The following is a 15,076-nucleotide window of genomic DNA, read 5'->3' as shown; positions in this document are numbered from 1 at the left end:
GACATGCAGTTGAGTGAAAAACAAATCTTTGTTGTCTTAAACCACTGAGATTTTTGGAGTTGTTCATTGTTCCAACATAATCTGGCATTTCCTGGCTAATATAGTTAATATTGTGTAATTTGCAATTTGATGATTGGGAAAATGGTAAACAAACATCTTACTTTTGTTAGAAGGTAATTATATTTTAATGTCTCTTATTTTTCAATTTCTTCCCCTCTTCCTTTCAATTGTGTCACCCTTAGTGCACTCAGATTCCCCAATACCCGTGACCTGTCAAACCAATTGGAACCAATTTTTGAGGGCCTCTCCCAGTCTGCAATTTCTCACCTGGCCTGTATTTCTTCCCTCAAGCCTACATTTCTTCTCTTTGAGTGTTTACATTTTTAAAGATGATGCCTAGAAAGATAAATGTTTTACCTGAAGTCTTTAATGATAAAGATCGACATTATGACCCTATAGTGAAAGGTCATTAACGCAAAGCTGGCTGTCTCAGTTTCCTCTTATTATCACATTAGTGTCTGCTGACTTGATATATGTTTTAAACTGGTTCTGATATTAAAATCCATAATTCTTTGTTGGGGTTGATCACATTCACATTTACTGACTCTTGTAGTTCTGGAATGTTAAGGATAAGAGTGTAAAGATGAGAAGTGGAGGGGACACTAAGAAGATACATCCCAGGCAGAAGTATCTTTTTCACACAATCTCTCCACCGATGAAAATTTCCTTTTAAACATGCAAAGCCATCTTATATTATGGGGGGTGGGGGCGTTGGGCTGTGATGGAGGGGAGAAAGATGGGAATTAAAACCCAGAGAACTACATTTTTACTGTTCACACTTTGATGTGAAATATATGAATCCCTGGATTGGAATGTTTGCCTCCTATCACCTAGAAGGTGTTAGGAGAGGCAGTGGATAGTCTGATGGTGATGTGAATAGTTTTAGAGCATGGAACACGGCAAACTTACCGTGTGGTGGGCCCGCCCTAGAAGCTTTGGATTTGACAGGAGAACACAGGGTTTCTCAGACAGAATGCAGGTGTGAGAAGACATGTGGTAGCAGAGGCATCAGCCAAATTCCTATTTTGTAATATATTAAAGACTCTTGGTGAGTGTTGCAGACATCCAGAAAAATCATGTCAAGTGTCAAAAACTACCATTTATACCTGTTATAGTTTCACTAAAGAGTATAAGCCCTTCTGATATTGGAACTTTCTTGCCAAACTTCTTGCTCCTTAAAAAAATGAATGTTGACTGGTTAATTAAAGTTTATATCTTTGTCTTTTTAGGTGGTTCTTTGGAGCAATCAAGAGGTCAGAGGCTGAAAAACAACTATTATATTCAGAAAATCAGACAGGTGCTTTTCTAATCAGAGAAAGTGAAAGTCAGAAAGGCAACTTCTCCCTTTCAGGTATGGGCATTTTTCTGTGTGATTTAAATGCGGATTTGAGAGTCTGTAGTCATGAACCTTCTGTGTGAACATGGACATGTTAATTTTAAATTTGCCTTATCTGTTATCTTCACAACAGTACCAAAATTAAATCTATTGAACTACTCAAGAGTAATATAAAAATGAGCAAAACAATTTCTGTCTGTGGCTAGATGTGACTATAAATGTTTCAAATACACACTCTAGGTATGAGATGAAAAATATATGGATCTGCCTGTGTTTTCTCACTTTTGCATTATCTAGGAGCCTATCCACTTAGGGAAATGATAAGCAAGAAGCAAAATCTAAACTGTTGTCAAAATTGATCGTGCCATAATACCCTTTTTTTTTCTTTTTGCATTTCATTTGTCTTTGCCTGGTAAATAGAAAATGAATTGAAATGCTGAATGCAAATGTGCTTAATTAACCAATGACATGTAACATTTGGTCAAATGTAGTTTTCCAGCTGAGAGTCAAGTGCATGTTTACTTTACAATACCCTAGGAAAGAAAAAGCACAGGAGACCTGAGAATTATCTTTAAGTGTTACAGGTGCTTATATATTAGGTAGTCATTAGTTAGCCAAAAGCTAGATTAAATGTTTTAGATTCTAGCATTAAAAATATAGAAGAAGAATATTTCCATGAGGGAAACAAAGAAAAAGTAGAATTAACTGAGTCATATCTTTGAATAATTCCCAGGCTACAGTGACTATTCTGAACACTTTCTTAGTAGAATATTATGGAGCGAAACAGCTTTACAGGCTTAGAACAAAATTACAAGGATATTGGCTGTTATGTGCTGAGAATACTGTAATGCTTGCTTATGGATTTAGGAAGCTTTGTAGGCCCTACTTGGAGACTAGCATAACATTATAGATTCCTTTTCAATGAAGTCAAGCCATTTAGAGTCTTTCAAACAAATTATCTGATTACTGTGTATTCACTAGGGGACAAAGTAAATGCAGACCATTATGTTCTACTGAAAGGATAATTTTCTTATTAGCCAGAAGGAGGACTATACAGGAGAAAAATGGAAAGAAAAGGGTCTTTGATATAATCTACATTAAATCAAACAAACAAGTGAACAACCCAATTGCTGACTGTTGATTACCACTAAGGATCTTCAGGTATACCAATCATGGATTTATTTCTTAGGGCAGTTGTCTCCTAATCAGTCTGAATTGATGGTCTTCAATTTTGCTGACAGCTATGCTGCTAAAGGAAGGCAAATAATATCCCTTTTCTATCTCTGTCTTTCCCACGTGAGTTTCCCTTAGAAGTATTGTCTTTATTTCTCAGGCGACAATGGCTCGCAGCTGTCAGAGAAGCGCTTCATGAGGGGGCATGATTTATTGATGCTGGGGCAGGCTGCCGAGAAACAGCAGCCCAAGGTTGGGGTGGGTGCTAATTGGCTTGTTGTGATCCTTGCATGGCTGTCAGCTCTTGTGAGGTCTGAGTAGAGAGTTGGGGAGAGAGTTAGGGCTATGACATCTCTCATGACGGCAAGACACTAATTAGCTGTGAATTACAGCAGTGCTTTTGGATATTATGAATGATACGTGGTAGCCAGAGAATCCGTCTTCATTAGATGCATGACAGATAGTTTTAGGGGCCTTACTGTTATTTGTCATTGGTAGAGAATTGTTTTTCTGATGAAAAATATAAAATTCTGACTGCATGTCAACTGGTTTGGCTATTTCTTGACTTCAATCAATTACTTTAAAGGAAATTATTATTGTTATTACCATTAATTTAAATCTGATGTTTGGCATTCCATAAGCATTTATATTATTGCTTAAAGTACACTTTCGGAAAACAACACCTTGAGGGATAAAACTGAATTTCAGGCGAGTTTTTTTCAGAAAGGATTTTGCATCGCACATTGTCATTTTACTTTAGGCAGCTCTGCATAGGAAAATCTCTAGAGTAGTAGAGGGAATTCCAGATTCATCCTCAGCGAGAGCTTTTTAAGAACGAATGATAATAGATCGAAGATAGTTGAAAAATGACGGAGGACATGAGGCAAAAAAGCTCATCAGCAGTGTTCAGGGTGATGCATCTAGTAGCTTATATCATTTATTTATACACTTTCGATTTTTTGAACAAATATTTGAGTGCCTAGTCTGTGCCAGGCTTTTGCTAGGTCTAGGGCAGCAGGGAGAGTGAGGCACAGACCCTGGCCCCAGTCTCCAGGAGGGTGATAACACAGCTGTCTGTTGAGACAAGAGGGGGCAGGGGCCAAGTCTCAGAGAGGAGTTAGGAAGGTTTCACAGAGGAGGCAGCACTTGTGTTCAGTTTGTGTCACAAGGTAGCCGAGTGGCAATGATTATTCCTGGCAAGGCAAATGCACAGAGTGGAGGGTAGGGAGTGGGGAGGACAGAGCAGGTGTGTGTGTGTGTGTGTGTGTGTGCGCATGTGTGTGCATGGGGAGCAAGGGTGGAGGAGAGGAGGAATGGTCAAAAATGAACCTGGAAAGGAAAGTTGGAACTAGACTGTTTAGGGCCTTGTATACCATGCTGACGAATTTGGCGCTTTTTCTACAGGTCCAAATATAGAGGGAAGTTTTAGGCAGAAAGTGACTCGGTCTGACCTTTGATGACAGAGTGGAGAACAAAACGGATGAAAGATTTATAGATAATAGTCTGGGGGAGGAGTGACGGGGCAAACACAGAGGCATCACTTACTGCTGTCTGAAATCACAGGTGTGAGACAGAAGAGTCAGTCAGCATTACGCGGAGTAGGGCCAGGAACCTACACTCAGCTGGCTGCACTAATGCTCCTCTTTCCCCAGAAGCCTCACGGCCCCTCTGTTGCTCTCCTTTTTTTATGGGGCAAGTGTGGGAATGGCCTTAGGACTCTCTGTAGCAGTCTTTGCTTTGGTGCTAAGAAGTGAGTTTGGACATCAACTATTTGCAGGCTGGTTTGAAAAGCCCAGCACCTCTGGACATCGGCACCATGCAAAATTGTAGCTTCTGTTTTGTAGAAAAGGAAACCATAGGGCCTGTTGGAAGTTGAATTCAGCTGCAGTCCTTCTTGCTGGCCACAGGGGGCGATGGTGGGACAGGCCCAGTGGACTCATTACCATGCCATCTAGAAAGAGCTCCTGGGGCTCTTTGCTAGAGAGTCTTGTTTATCTCCACAGGTGATGGCTTGAACCAGGGCAGTTTTGGCAAATAGAGGGTAGGGCATGGAGGTGAGAAATATTTAGAAGATAGAGCCAACAGGAATTGGTAGTTGATCAGAAATGGGGTAACATAAGGGAGAATGCAGAATCTAGGATGACTCGCAGATCTCTGACTTGAGTGATTGGGGGATAGTGGTCAATTGAGCCTAGATGAGGTCCATGGGAGGAGATACTAACAGGAAGAGAGAAGAGGGGACCAAAGGAATTAAGTTCAGAGGTGTTTGAAGTAATTGCAGGAGGACATACAAGGGGCCATTATCTCTTTTTTGACTTGTGTCTGCTGATTTTGAGCTGAGAACTCACTGTGATACATCTCCATTACAGTGAACATGTCGATCCCTTGGAACGTGCAGGACTTTTATAATAGTACTTTGTGATTGCTATGAAGTCTGTTCTTGAGAATATAGGTAGAATGCATTTCACTGCATTTCACCCTCATGACCTCATCTTAATTACCTCCCAAAGACCCACCTCTTAATGCCATCACATTGGGGATTAGGGCTTCAACATATGAGTTTGAAGGGAAAACAAACATTCAGTCCATAGCAATTACAAAGGACTGGATTCTGTTTCTTATGGCAGGCATGCCAAGTGAGTAGGAGAACATCCACTCTTCCTCCAGCAAAGCCACATTTGCTGAACATTTGCTAGACATTGGAAGTATGTTTAGAGGCTTGGTGTGTTAGCAGCCCTGCTGTGCGTGTGGTAAGAGAAGGACATGTACACTCATCTAAGTGGATGGAAAGGAGGACAGGTTGCATATGTTTTTTTCCTGAGCATCAAATTTCTTTGCATTCAAGGATGAGTATAATAAAACAAAAGTCATGAGATTCTGGATGCTCAATAACAAAATTTTCCAACTTATGTTCTAGAACAGGAATTCTTTGGTAAGTCAAAAGCGTTCCATAGGACAGAGGGCTCAGGAGTTAAATACATTTGAAGAACACCTCATATTATAACCTCTCTGCCCTGACTCAACAAAAGCACATTAAAGTCTCAGAAGTCCTACAGCCAAGAAAGTTAGCTTTTCAACCCAGAGTTTTCCAAATTACTTGATCATAGAACCACTTCTTTTTCTCTCAAACATGATTTGGGAAAAAATAATTGTATAATAGATGATAAATAATAACCTGAAGATGTAGAGAAAACTCATTTTTTGAGACATATTCACTAAAAGGAACAGAAGAAAAAAATTGAAAGCATTTGATTTGAAACTATAAAATACAAGAAAACACAAACTCTGTGAAATTAGGCATCAAAAGGAGCATGAAAAGGCAATAGATGGGAGATAGGAAGCAGAAAAATTGTCACTTTAGGGATGTAAAGAGCAGACTTGAGATGCTCTCTGGAGAGAGAAGAGAAATCAATGAAAATATGTAAGGGTAGGTCATGCACAAACAGGAGACATTTCTTTGACATTTAGTAGAAAATTAAATGGAAGCAACAATTAAATATGTAGTAGAAGAAAACTTTTTTGAGTTAAAAAAAATCTGTGCTTGTAGATTAAAAGTACTCCTAGTTGTTTTAAGTAGCATAAATGAAAAGATACATACCTAGGGTATCTTTTCAAAATACTTTAATATCAGGCATAAAGGAAAAATTCTCTGAGCATCCAGGAGAAAAAATAATTGCAAAACAACTCCACACCATTAAATACCAATACTCAATATAAACATTTAGAGTCTTTGTTTCTCCCTAACTTTATTGATAAAGTTGAAAAGATAACTATGTCCTTTCACCTAAATTCATCAATTGTTAACACATGGTGACATTTACTTTCCATAATTCCCGTATCTATATATGTCTCATATATGTAACATATATGTAAGTTGCAGGTATTATATCACTTCACCTTTAAAAGCTTTAGTATTAGTATGTATGTCCCAGGAATAAGGACCCTCTCTTACATTCTTACAACCCCATTATTAACCCCTCAAATTTTCACACTAATACAATAATATTATCTACCATAGGGTACATACTCAAATGTCTCCAAATGTCCTTGCTAGCCCTTTGTTTATTTATTTGCTTTTTGATACAATAAAGGATTATGCATTGCATTTGGTTCTATATATAAAAAATCAATTTTCAAAAATATTGGTAAGAATATTTTGAATTATTTTTTAACCATTCATGTATTCATTGATTCATTCATTCACCCGTTCATCATAGAACTTTCATTTGTGTTTGCTATATGGCATCATTAAGTAAACAATTAAGCAGTTCACAGTATAACATGCACTTGATTATTATGCATATAAAGCACTAATATGCAAAGTGCTTTAAGAATCCAGAAAAGAGAACAGTTATTTTCTGAAAGGGATTAAAAAAGGAGGGCATTACAGGGAAATGAGACGACAGTCAACACTATACCAAATAGTGAGTAAGAGTAAATGGAAAATAGCATGCATAAAAGTTATTTTTCTCCTTAAATAATGTTCATTCTTAAGAATCTTTCTTCCTTTGAAAAATCAGGTGATGCTCCTTAGATTAAAAATAAATCATTTTCTGTGATGAACTTTTGAACCCTTTAAAAAATAAAATGGATATCTGTAAATTGTTCATCCATTGCCACCAGTATGCTTTAATAACTAACAAGGTGCTAGATTGTATGTATTATAAATGAGATCATGATAAATTCAATATGGGTTATATTTTTGGATAGCAAGACATTGCCAGACCTGAGGTGCCCAGCCAGTTCTCTCTGGATCTTGGGCTTTGATAATATATAAATTTAATTATCTCAAACTGGGAAAAGGGGAAAGGATTAAAAGCAGAGTTGAGCAGTGGAATACAAAAGGAGGCATAGATAAGGAAGAACATTTGAGGCATGGTGCTGAATTTTGGATTGAACAGAAAACTAAGACATCTCCGCTCTAGAAATGAAAGTCAGAGACCAGCAGGCCTTCCAATTCCTCCTCCTTACCTCCAGGCTTGAGCAATTTAGTCCATTTTATACTTCAGGGAAATAATAGCTAAATAAACGTTTACATTTCAAGGTTACCTGATTCTTAAAGTATCTAAGCAATTTCTTTTTGTTACTCTAAGTGGCAAATACGTGTTATTGAAAAAAAATTGTAAAATTAAGCTCAACCAGAATATTTCACATGGTGTTTATACAAACAGGGACATTATCTGCAATGCTGAATGCTATATGTGTACCTTTATTTTAAAACCAAAACGCCACGCTGGCTTCTCCTTTGTGCTGCCCACTCTTTACAACTGCAGCTACTGAGGGCTTTCAGTCAAACGTGTGCCCCCTCTTGTGGCATGTCAAGAAATAGCATGCCATCATGGAAAGAATACAGTAATTTAGATTGTCTGTTTTCATGACCCATTAATTTATAGCAAGGGGAAGAATATCTGATTTTAGTTGAAAAGAAGTTTATAATTTTAAAATACCTCTAGCAACTTGTACTATAAATATTAAAAACACCCGACTGGCAGTAATCTTACTTTATTAATGTCAAAAAATTGACCAAGGTTTACATTTTTCTTAATGATTCAGGTATCTAGTTTCTTTGTAGTGAAAGTTACGTAAGATGTGTTCATGATGTAAAAAGTGAATGAAAAAAATACAGTCCAATTTAATAAAAGAGTAGCTCTAATTTTAAACTGTGTATTTAAAATGATATATGTAGGGCTTCCCTGGTGGCGCAGTGGTTGAGAGTCCGCCTGCCGATGCAGGGGACACGGTTTCGTGCCCTGGTCCGGGAAGATCCCACATGCCGCAGAGCTTCTGGGCCGCTGAGCCTGCGCGTCCGGAGCCTGTGCTCCGCAACGGGAGAGGCCACAATAGTGAGAGGCCCCCAAACCGCAAAAAAAAAAAAAAAAAAAAAAAAGATATATGTATATTAGCTACTTTCTTTTTGTCAGCATTGCATCTATCATGAAGTCATTTCTAATGCATTTTAGAAACGTGCTTTGCATTAAGCTATTAGGTGCTTTGGCACAGGGATTACAATTTAAGAGAGTATTCTGTTGTCTTAAAAGCCTGTGCATGGCAGAGACTAAATTTATTTCTTTATTTGTTTCAGCAGGGCAGGGACTTTCCTTAAATCCTCTCTCATAGCTATCTCCCTTTCACCCACAGATGCTTTTAAAAATGTTTTACTAGAAATAAAATATGCAGGAAGCAAAAACATAAAAGGAAAGAAGCAAAAATTATTTTCCTATAATTTTAGTAAGCATCATTTTCTGTATATCTCTTATGTGTATAATCCTGAACAAAATGATGATCCAGGCCTTAAACAACTTGAGATTCATTCATTCATTCATTCATCAAATACTTATTTAATGCATACTATGTGCAGTTGGTATTCAGAAGGCTGGGCTACAATGGTAAACAAGATAGTCTCTGCCCTCATGAAGTGTATATTCTAGTTGGCAGTGGAGGGGAGATGCCAACTAAATAGAAAAGACACACTCGTATAGGAAAGATATATACTTATTAGTTGTGTTAATCTGGTTTTTACAAGGCTAAGCAAATATTTGAAATCAAGGAAAGCATTTTGATTTTCTTTCTTTTTTTAAAATTTTTATTTATTTTTTGGCTGTGTTGGGTCTTCGTTGCTGCGCACGGGCTTTCTCTACTTGCGACGAGAGGAGGCTACTCTTCGTTGCCGTGCTCAGGCTTCTCATTGCGGTGGCTTCTCTTGTTGTGAAGCACGGGCTCTAGGTGCACAGGCTTCAGTAGTTGTGGCTCACAGGCTTAGTGGCTCCATGACATGTGGGATCTTCCTGGACCAGGGATCGAACCTGCGTCCCCTACATTGGCAGGCAGATTCTTACCCACTGCGCCACCAGAGAAGTCCCACACTTTAATTTTCTATACAGACTAATGATGCATTGGAGTAGAAATGAGGATTGCTTTCTTAACATTGGAAATTTGAGAGAAATCTGGAAGCAGAACATTATGCTAAGATTATCTCGGTTGGGAAGATGAGGTCATCAGAGTGTCAGTTGGATTCTCGCATTAAACAGTAATAAACTCTGCAGCCTGGGTAGGACACTCTCCTTGGAAGGGCAAGGGGGGAAGGGGAGGACATACTGTTCAGACTCTTTAAAGCTTCTGCTAGCATGTGCCATATATTGTGTTTGCCTGCACTCCAAAGCAAGTCACAAAGCTGCATCCTAAGTTAATGTGATGGGGAATGATGCTCCACCTATTGCAAGCCATTGCAAAGGCCAAGAGAGAATGATTCACTGACCTCATGTCATATAAGTAAATGCAATCAAAGGGCTCAAAATCCAGTAGGAGAGGTACAGTATAAATTACAGGAGCAATACTGTGGAAGGAATTCAATAGCAGAAGTCGATGTGCAGTGGGATATGAAGGGCCAAGTGAGCTGCTCTGCTTGCTTGAGTCTAGGGGCTTAATCGAGGAGGAGACGCCTGAAATGGGCCTTGAAAAATGAACCTGTCTATAGCACGTAAATAAAGTGACATCGTAGTTGGAGTAAATAGTCTGTGCAAATGCACAGAAACAGAAAACACCATGGTGTATTCAGGAAGCTACAGATAAGTGTTTATACCTTGAGGGTAGGGTGCAGGAGAGAATTCCATTAAGGCGTGTGAACTTTAGGCAATGGGGTGCACTTGAAGAGCTTTAGAAAGGAGGATAACAGGGCTGGGCTTCCCTGGTGGCGCGGGGGTTGAGAATCCGCCTGCCGATGCAGGGGACACGGGTTCGTGCCCCGGTCCGGGAAGATCCCACATGCCGCGGAGCTTCTGGGCCCGTGAGCCACGGCCGCTGAGCCTGCGCGTCCGGAGCCTGTGCTCCGCAACGGGAGAGGCCACAACGGTGAGAGGCCCGCGTACTGCAAAAAAAAAAAAAAAGAAAGAAAGGAGAATAACAAATTCAGATTGTGTTTTAGAAGGTGACTGTGGAAGCAGAGAAAGACTGCGGAGTCATTACACATCCAATACAGTCATCAGAAGCCAAATGTCTGCAATATTACTAAGAATGGTGGTGAGAGCTGAGATGGTGGCCCAGGTGAGATCCAATATAGGAGGAGAAGATGGAGGCAGAGAAGCCTGAGAACCAGTAAGAATAAGAAAAGAATCACTGTGTTAGATGGAGGAATGTTCAACCTGTGTTTCCCTTTAAAGGTGTCGGTTGCAGAAATAGACCTTCTCTGCAGCATTACCCTCAACTCAAGATTAAATAGTACCAATAAGCCTACTTGCTTCTGGAGCTATGAGCAGTGTCTTGTGAGAGTTGCCTAAAAATACTTGCTGTTTGGCGATAGAAGGAGACGGTGGAGGGATTAAGAGTGTGGTGTGGGATTCAGAGTCTTGTTCCTTGGTTTTGACTCACAGAATGAATATTTACCTGCTCTGTATCCAGGGGAAAAGTACTTAATCTCCCTTGACTTTAGTTTCTCCTCTGTAAAATAATGAAAATAATATCCATATCCCTTAGGGTTGGTATGAGAATTTAATAAAATACTTCACAAAAAGCACTTAGCACAGTGCTTGCTTAAGGCAAGCGCTCAATAAAAATCCAATTGCTTTTATGTTTATGCGTCAAGAATACTACCTTTTGCACAGAAAGATGGAGGTGTTGGCGCACCTTGCGTTGGAACACGTACTTTGAACTGTTTTTCTGGGGTAGTGATGAATCATCCTGAGTACCCACAGTTGTTTACCTGGTTCACCCCTGAACTAGTGAGAGTCATTAGGAAGATGCTTGGCCAGCCTTCAAAGTGTAGCCTGTGACTAGGAGATGGTTTGTCTTTATATGAAGTGTTACCTGAACATGACCTGAACTGTGCTGGCCGGAAGTTATGACGAATGAAACCAAACCTAAACAGACTTGTGTAAACTTTACCTAATACTTGTCTGAAATAAATAGCAGCAATGTATCTTATATCAAGCGTCCTCATTTAATATGAAGAAATTTCCAAGAATGAGAGCTCTCTGTGTTTGGAAATGCAAAGTAATAATGAGCAAATTACCAAAAGTTGTCTTGCATATGTAGAAACAATGAAAAAATGGAAGGAGACAGTGTTCTGCTATGAAAATCAATTAGCTAATACACGAGAAGGTCCTTTGTATTTTCACAAGAACATAAAAATTGATTTCAAGGTATTTCAATTATCATCCATTACATATCTCCAGGACTTTCAGGTTCCCTCTGTTTAGCATGTCTGCTCATTACCGAAATGGGGTGCAGAGAAGAGAGGTTCAGGGACTGAGTTCTCCTTCATCATAGAAAAGGCTTCCCGAGAGTTTGGGGAGAGTTTGATAAGGAAGGGAAAGATGGCATTCTAAAAGTCCTAAAACATTCTCCTGAGAAATTAGTAAATTATTTCTTGGAAAAAAAAAAAACCCAACTAAACAAAACAGGAAACAGGAAATAAGCAGTTCAAGGTTGCTACTATTTCTACTGTCATTCACAGGACACCCTAGATGACTAGACTTGGATTCCAACCCTGTGAACAAATAGCAGTTTATTTTGAAACTCTAGGCTCATCAGTAACAGAGGCATTTAGACTAAATCATCTTTAAAATTTCTTGTCATTCATATATCGTATTCTTCTTTCATTGATAGAATAGTAGGATTTGCAAAAACTTAGTCTCATATTGCTCTTTCTGAGATCTCTTATAATTTGAAACTTCTAAGGGGAGCATCAAACCTCCCATGAAGAGAAACCCCAGAGAACCAGCCTATTCTGGTGTTGGACAGTTCATTTCGTTAGAAATTCTTTCTTATGTTTAGTAGATGTGCCATTTTATTTGATTATTTATCACTTCATTTGTGAATGTGTTTTTGTTTTTGTTTTTTTTGTTGTTGTTGTTGTTTTTTGCGGTACGCGGGCCTCTCACTGTCGTGGCCTCTCCCATTGCGGAGCACAGGCTCCGGACACGCAGGCTCAGCGGCCATGGCTCACGGGCCCAGCCGCTCCGCGGCATGTGGGATCTTCCCGGACCGGGGCACGAACCCGTGTCCCCTGCATCGGTAGGCGGACTCCCAACGACTGCGCCACCAGGGAAGCCCTTGATTTTTATTTTTGAGTAACAATTTATTAATATTTTATTCAGGGAATCAGGTAACTGAGTTTCTCTCATGGTTTTGAGCTGTCAAAAATGCAGAGAGCCAAATCTTTGGCCCACATCTAGCAAACATGGATGGAAATCTAAAGAATACCTTACATGAAGCATACCAGCCTTGTTCCTGGAGTCATCGTCCTTTCCTTTCCTTTTTGTCCACTTATCTTAAATTTCATTTTATTTTGATAATTTATGCAAGCCTTTGGATCTTTCTGGAACAAAGCAGATATATAACTAAATGAATGCATGTAAATACTTGGATTATTTCTTTAGGGTAAGTTTTGAAAAGTAGAAGCACTGGCTTTCATGTCACATTAAAAATCCAGTGAAAGACTTTCTGTAGGAAACTGAGATAATATAATCCACGGATGTAAATTCCTGATGATTTATTGCAGATATAATACTGAATGAGAAGTTAAGAGTCCCAAGAGGAATAAAGAGTCAAGTTGTTTCCCAGAGACTTTCTGTGCAATATCAGATGCTGCAAATGCTATTTTCATGTAAAACTGTGGTAGATGCTTTTTAATTAAATTATATGACAAAATATTGAATGTTATAATTATGTATTAATTAAAGTGATGCTTATCTTCATAGGATATCATATGTATAAACAGCAAAACTGACATTTTGTTCTGAAAATCTAAGAGCCAGCTTTGATTGGTGATTGGCCTGTTTTAATAAGGAGTTAGACCATAGGGGTCTTGAGGATAAGACCAACAGTTTTCTCAAAAATATCCTAAGTATTTGGATAGATATGTGGTTCAGGCTCATGGATTTCCATGCTATATGATATGGAAGAGATAGTTGATTTTTGCACGTAAGGGTAGTTGATCATGTTGTCTTTGACTATAAAGGTACTTCAGCTGGTCTACTGGACTAGTAACAATGCTGAATACCTCAGGACATGAGAGCTATCAGATGTATCTTCAAACAGATTTTTTAAGTTTTTTGAGTCACCTAATGTAGACATTCTCTTAATGAGTCTTCACTTAACCTAGCAGTTTAGTAGTCAAACTTACTGACTGATGTCCACAGCACACTGAATATGCCTGGCTGGGAGACAGGTGACCTTGGGGACCCAGTAGCTGAGTTTTATGCATGAAGGGAGTCAAATCTGTTTGTTCCTTTTGGTTTAGTGGATTCTTTTTCATCAGAAAAGAACAAGTCTTCTACATGATACCACTTTAATATTTTGAGACAGGTGTAATTTCTTCTTTCAGAACTACTCATACAGGAATTCTATTCTGTTTGCTGTAGAACAAAACACAGTGTAAAATGTGTGTGTGTGTGTTAGATTCTGTTTTAATGGGGGATACAGTGTAATAACTCAATGTTATTTACTTACTGGTGTAGAACTACCTTAACATGATTTCTAAAGCAATGGTATAGGAGGTGTTATCATGATTATCTTTATAATAGTTTTGAAAAGTACAAACCACCCTTCCAAAGAGAAATCAAATAAACAGGAGTTTACATGTGTAGGAGTTCTCTCACACAGAATTAATGGCAGTTTCTTCACTTAATATGTTTGGTAGCCACTATGTTATGTAGCCTTTATTGTGCAAAGAGTGGAAACTTTTACTTTGGAAGTGGCTCTCTTGTTGACAATGCTATTTGATAATACTGATATTCTAGTATAGTACTCACACATTGCATATTTAGAAATGTCTATCATCCTTTTTGAATAATGACACTCAAACTATCCCTGTGTGAGTATATAGATAAGATCATTATTTTCATTTTCTAGATAAGGAAACTGAAATGAAATTCCTTGCCGAAGGTCAAAGAACAAATCACTGGGAGAATTAGATTAGGGCAGTGAGTTCTTGATTTTCAATCCTTTGGTTAATCATCTAAGTCATATTGTTTTACCCAGTATGGGAACAGATTATTTTCAGTCAGTAAGAATAAGGCTGTGCCCAGATGATGCCAGAAGACTAGCTGAAAAATGAAAATCTGCTCAATCATTTGTTTATCTGTAAAATGCCAAACTACTTGTTATACTGATATTTTTCACTAAGCCTAATAGGTTGTCTCATGTTTTGCAGACATAGTCTCTAACTTAATGTTTATATTGTACTAAAATTACCTTTAGTTAATTTCTGGAGGTTCTGTCTTTTAAAAACTTAATTTTGGAATATCATAATTATTTAATATGTTCTGAATAATATGTCAGTCATGTGGTAAATTGAGGAAAAAAACTATTTGAAAGTGTTTTTTTTATGAAATCTCACACCTTTGTGCAGTGGTAGACAGACTCTTTTCTATCATCAGAGACTATACGATAAGATCTCACCATTAGGAGAAAGCTGGGCTTCTACGTCTGCCACCAACTCCTTCTAAATTCATTTGGGCTTGGCATTTAGGACTGAAATCATAAGACTCCATCTATATCACATGCATTCCC

The 15,076-nt window shown here is 38.5% G+C and overlaps 1 protein-coding gene across 4 annotated transcripts in view; it reads left to right on the top strand.

Annotated features, from left to right (window-relative positions):
* FRK (fyn related Src family tyrosine kinase) overlaps positions 1-15,076 on the top strand; it is a 117,969-nt gene that overhangs the window by 81,761 nt on the left and 21,132 nt on the right. For all 4 annotated transcript variants that reach the window (XM_059083035.2, XM_067011697.1, XM_067011698.1 and 1 more), the window contains exon 2: positions 1,290-1,411. In XM_059083035.2, coding sequence (XP_058939018.1) covers positions 1,290-1,411 — 122 coding nt within the window. The remainder of the gene's footprint in view (positions 1-1,289; positions 1,412-15,076) is intronic.

Source organism: Kogia breviceps, chromosome 13 (assembly GCF_026419965.1).
Source record: "Kogia breviceps isolate mKogBre1 chromosome 13, mKogBre1 haplotype 1, whole genome shotgun sequence".
Classification (NCBI taxonomy): Eukaryota; Metazoa; Chordata; class Mammalia; order Artiodactyla; family Physeteridae; genus Kogia; species Kogia breviceps.
This window is presented reverse-complemented; position numbering and strand designations above follow the sequence as displayed.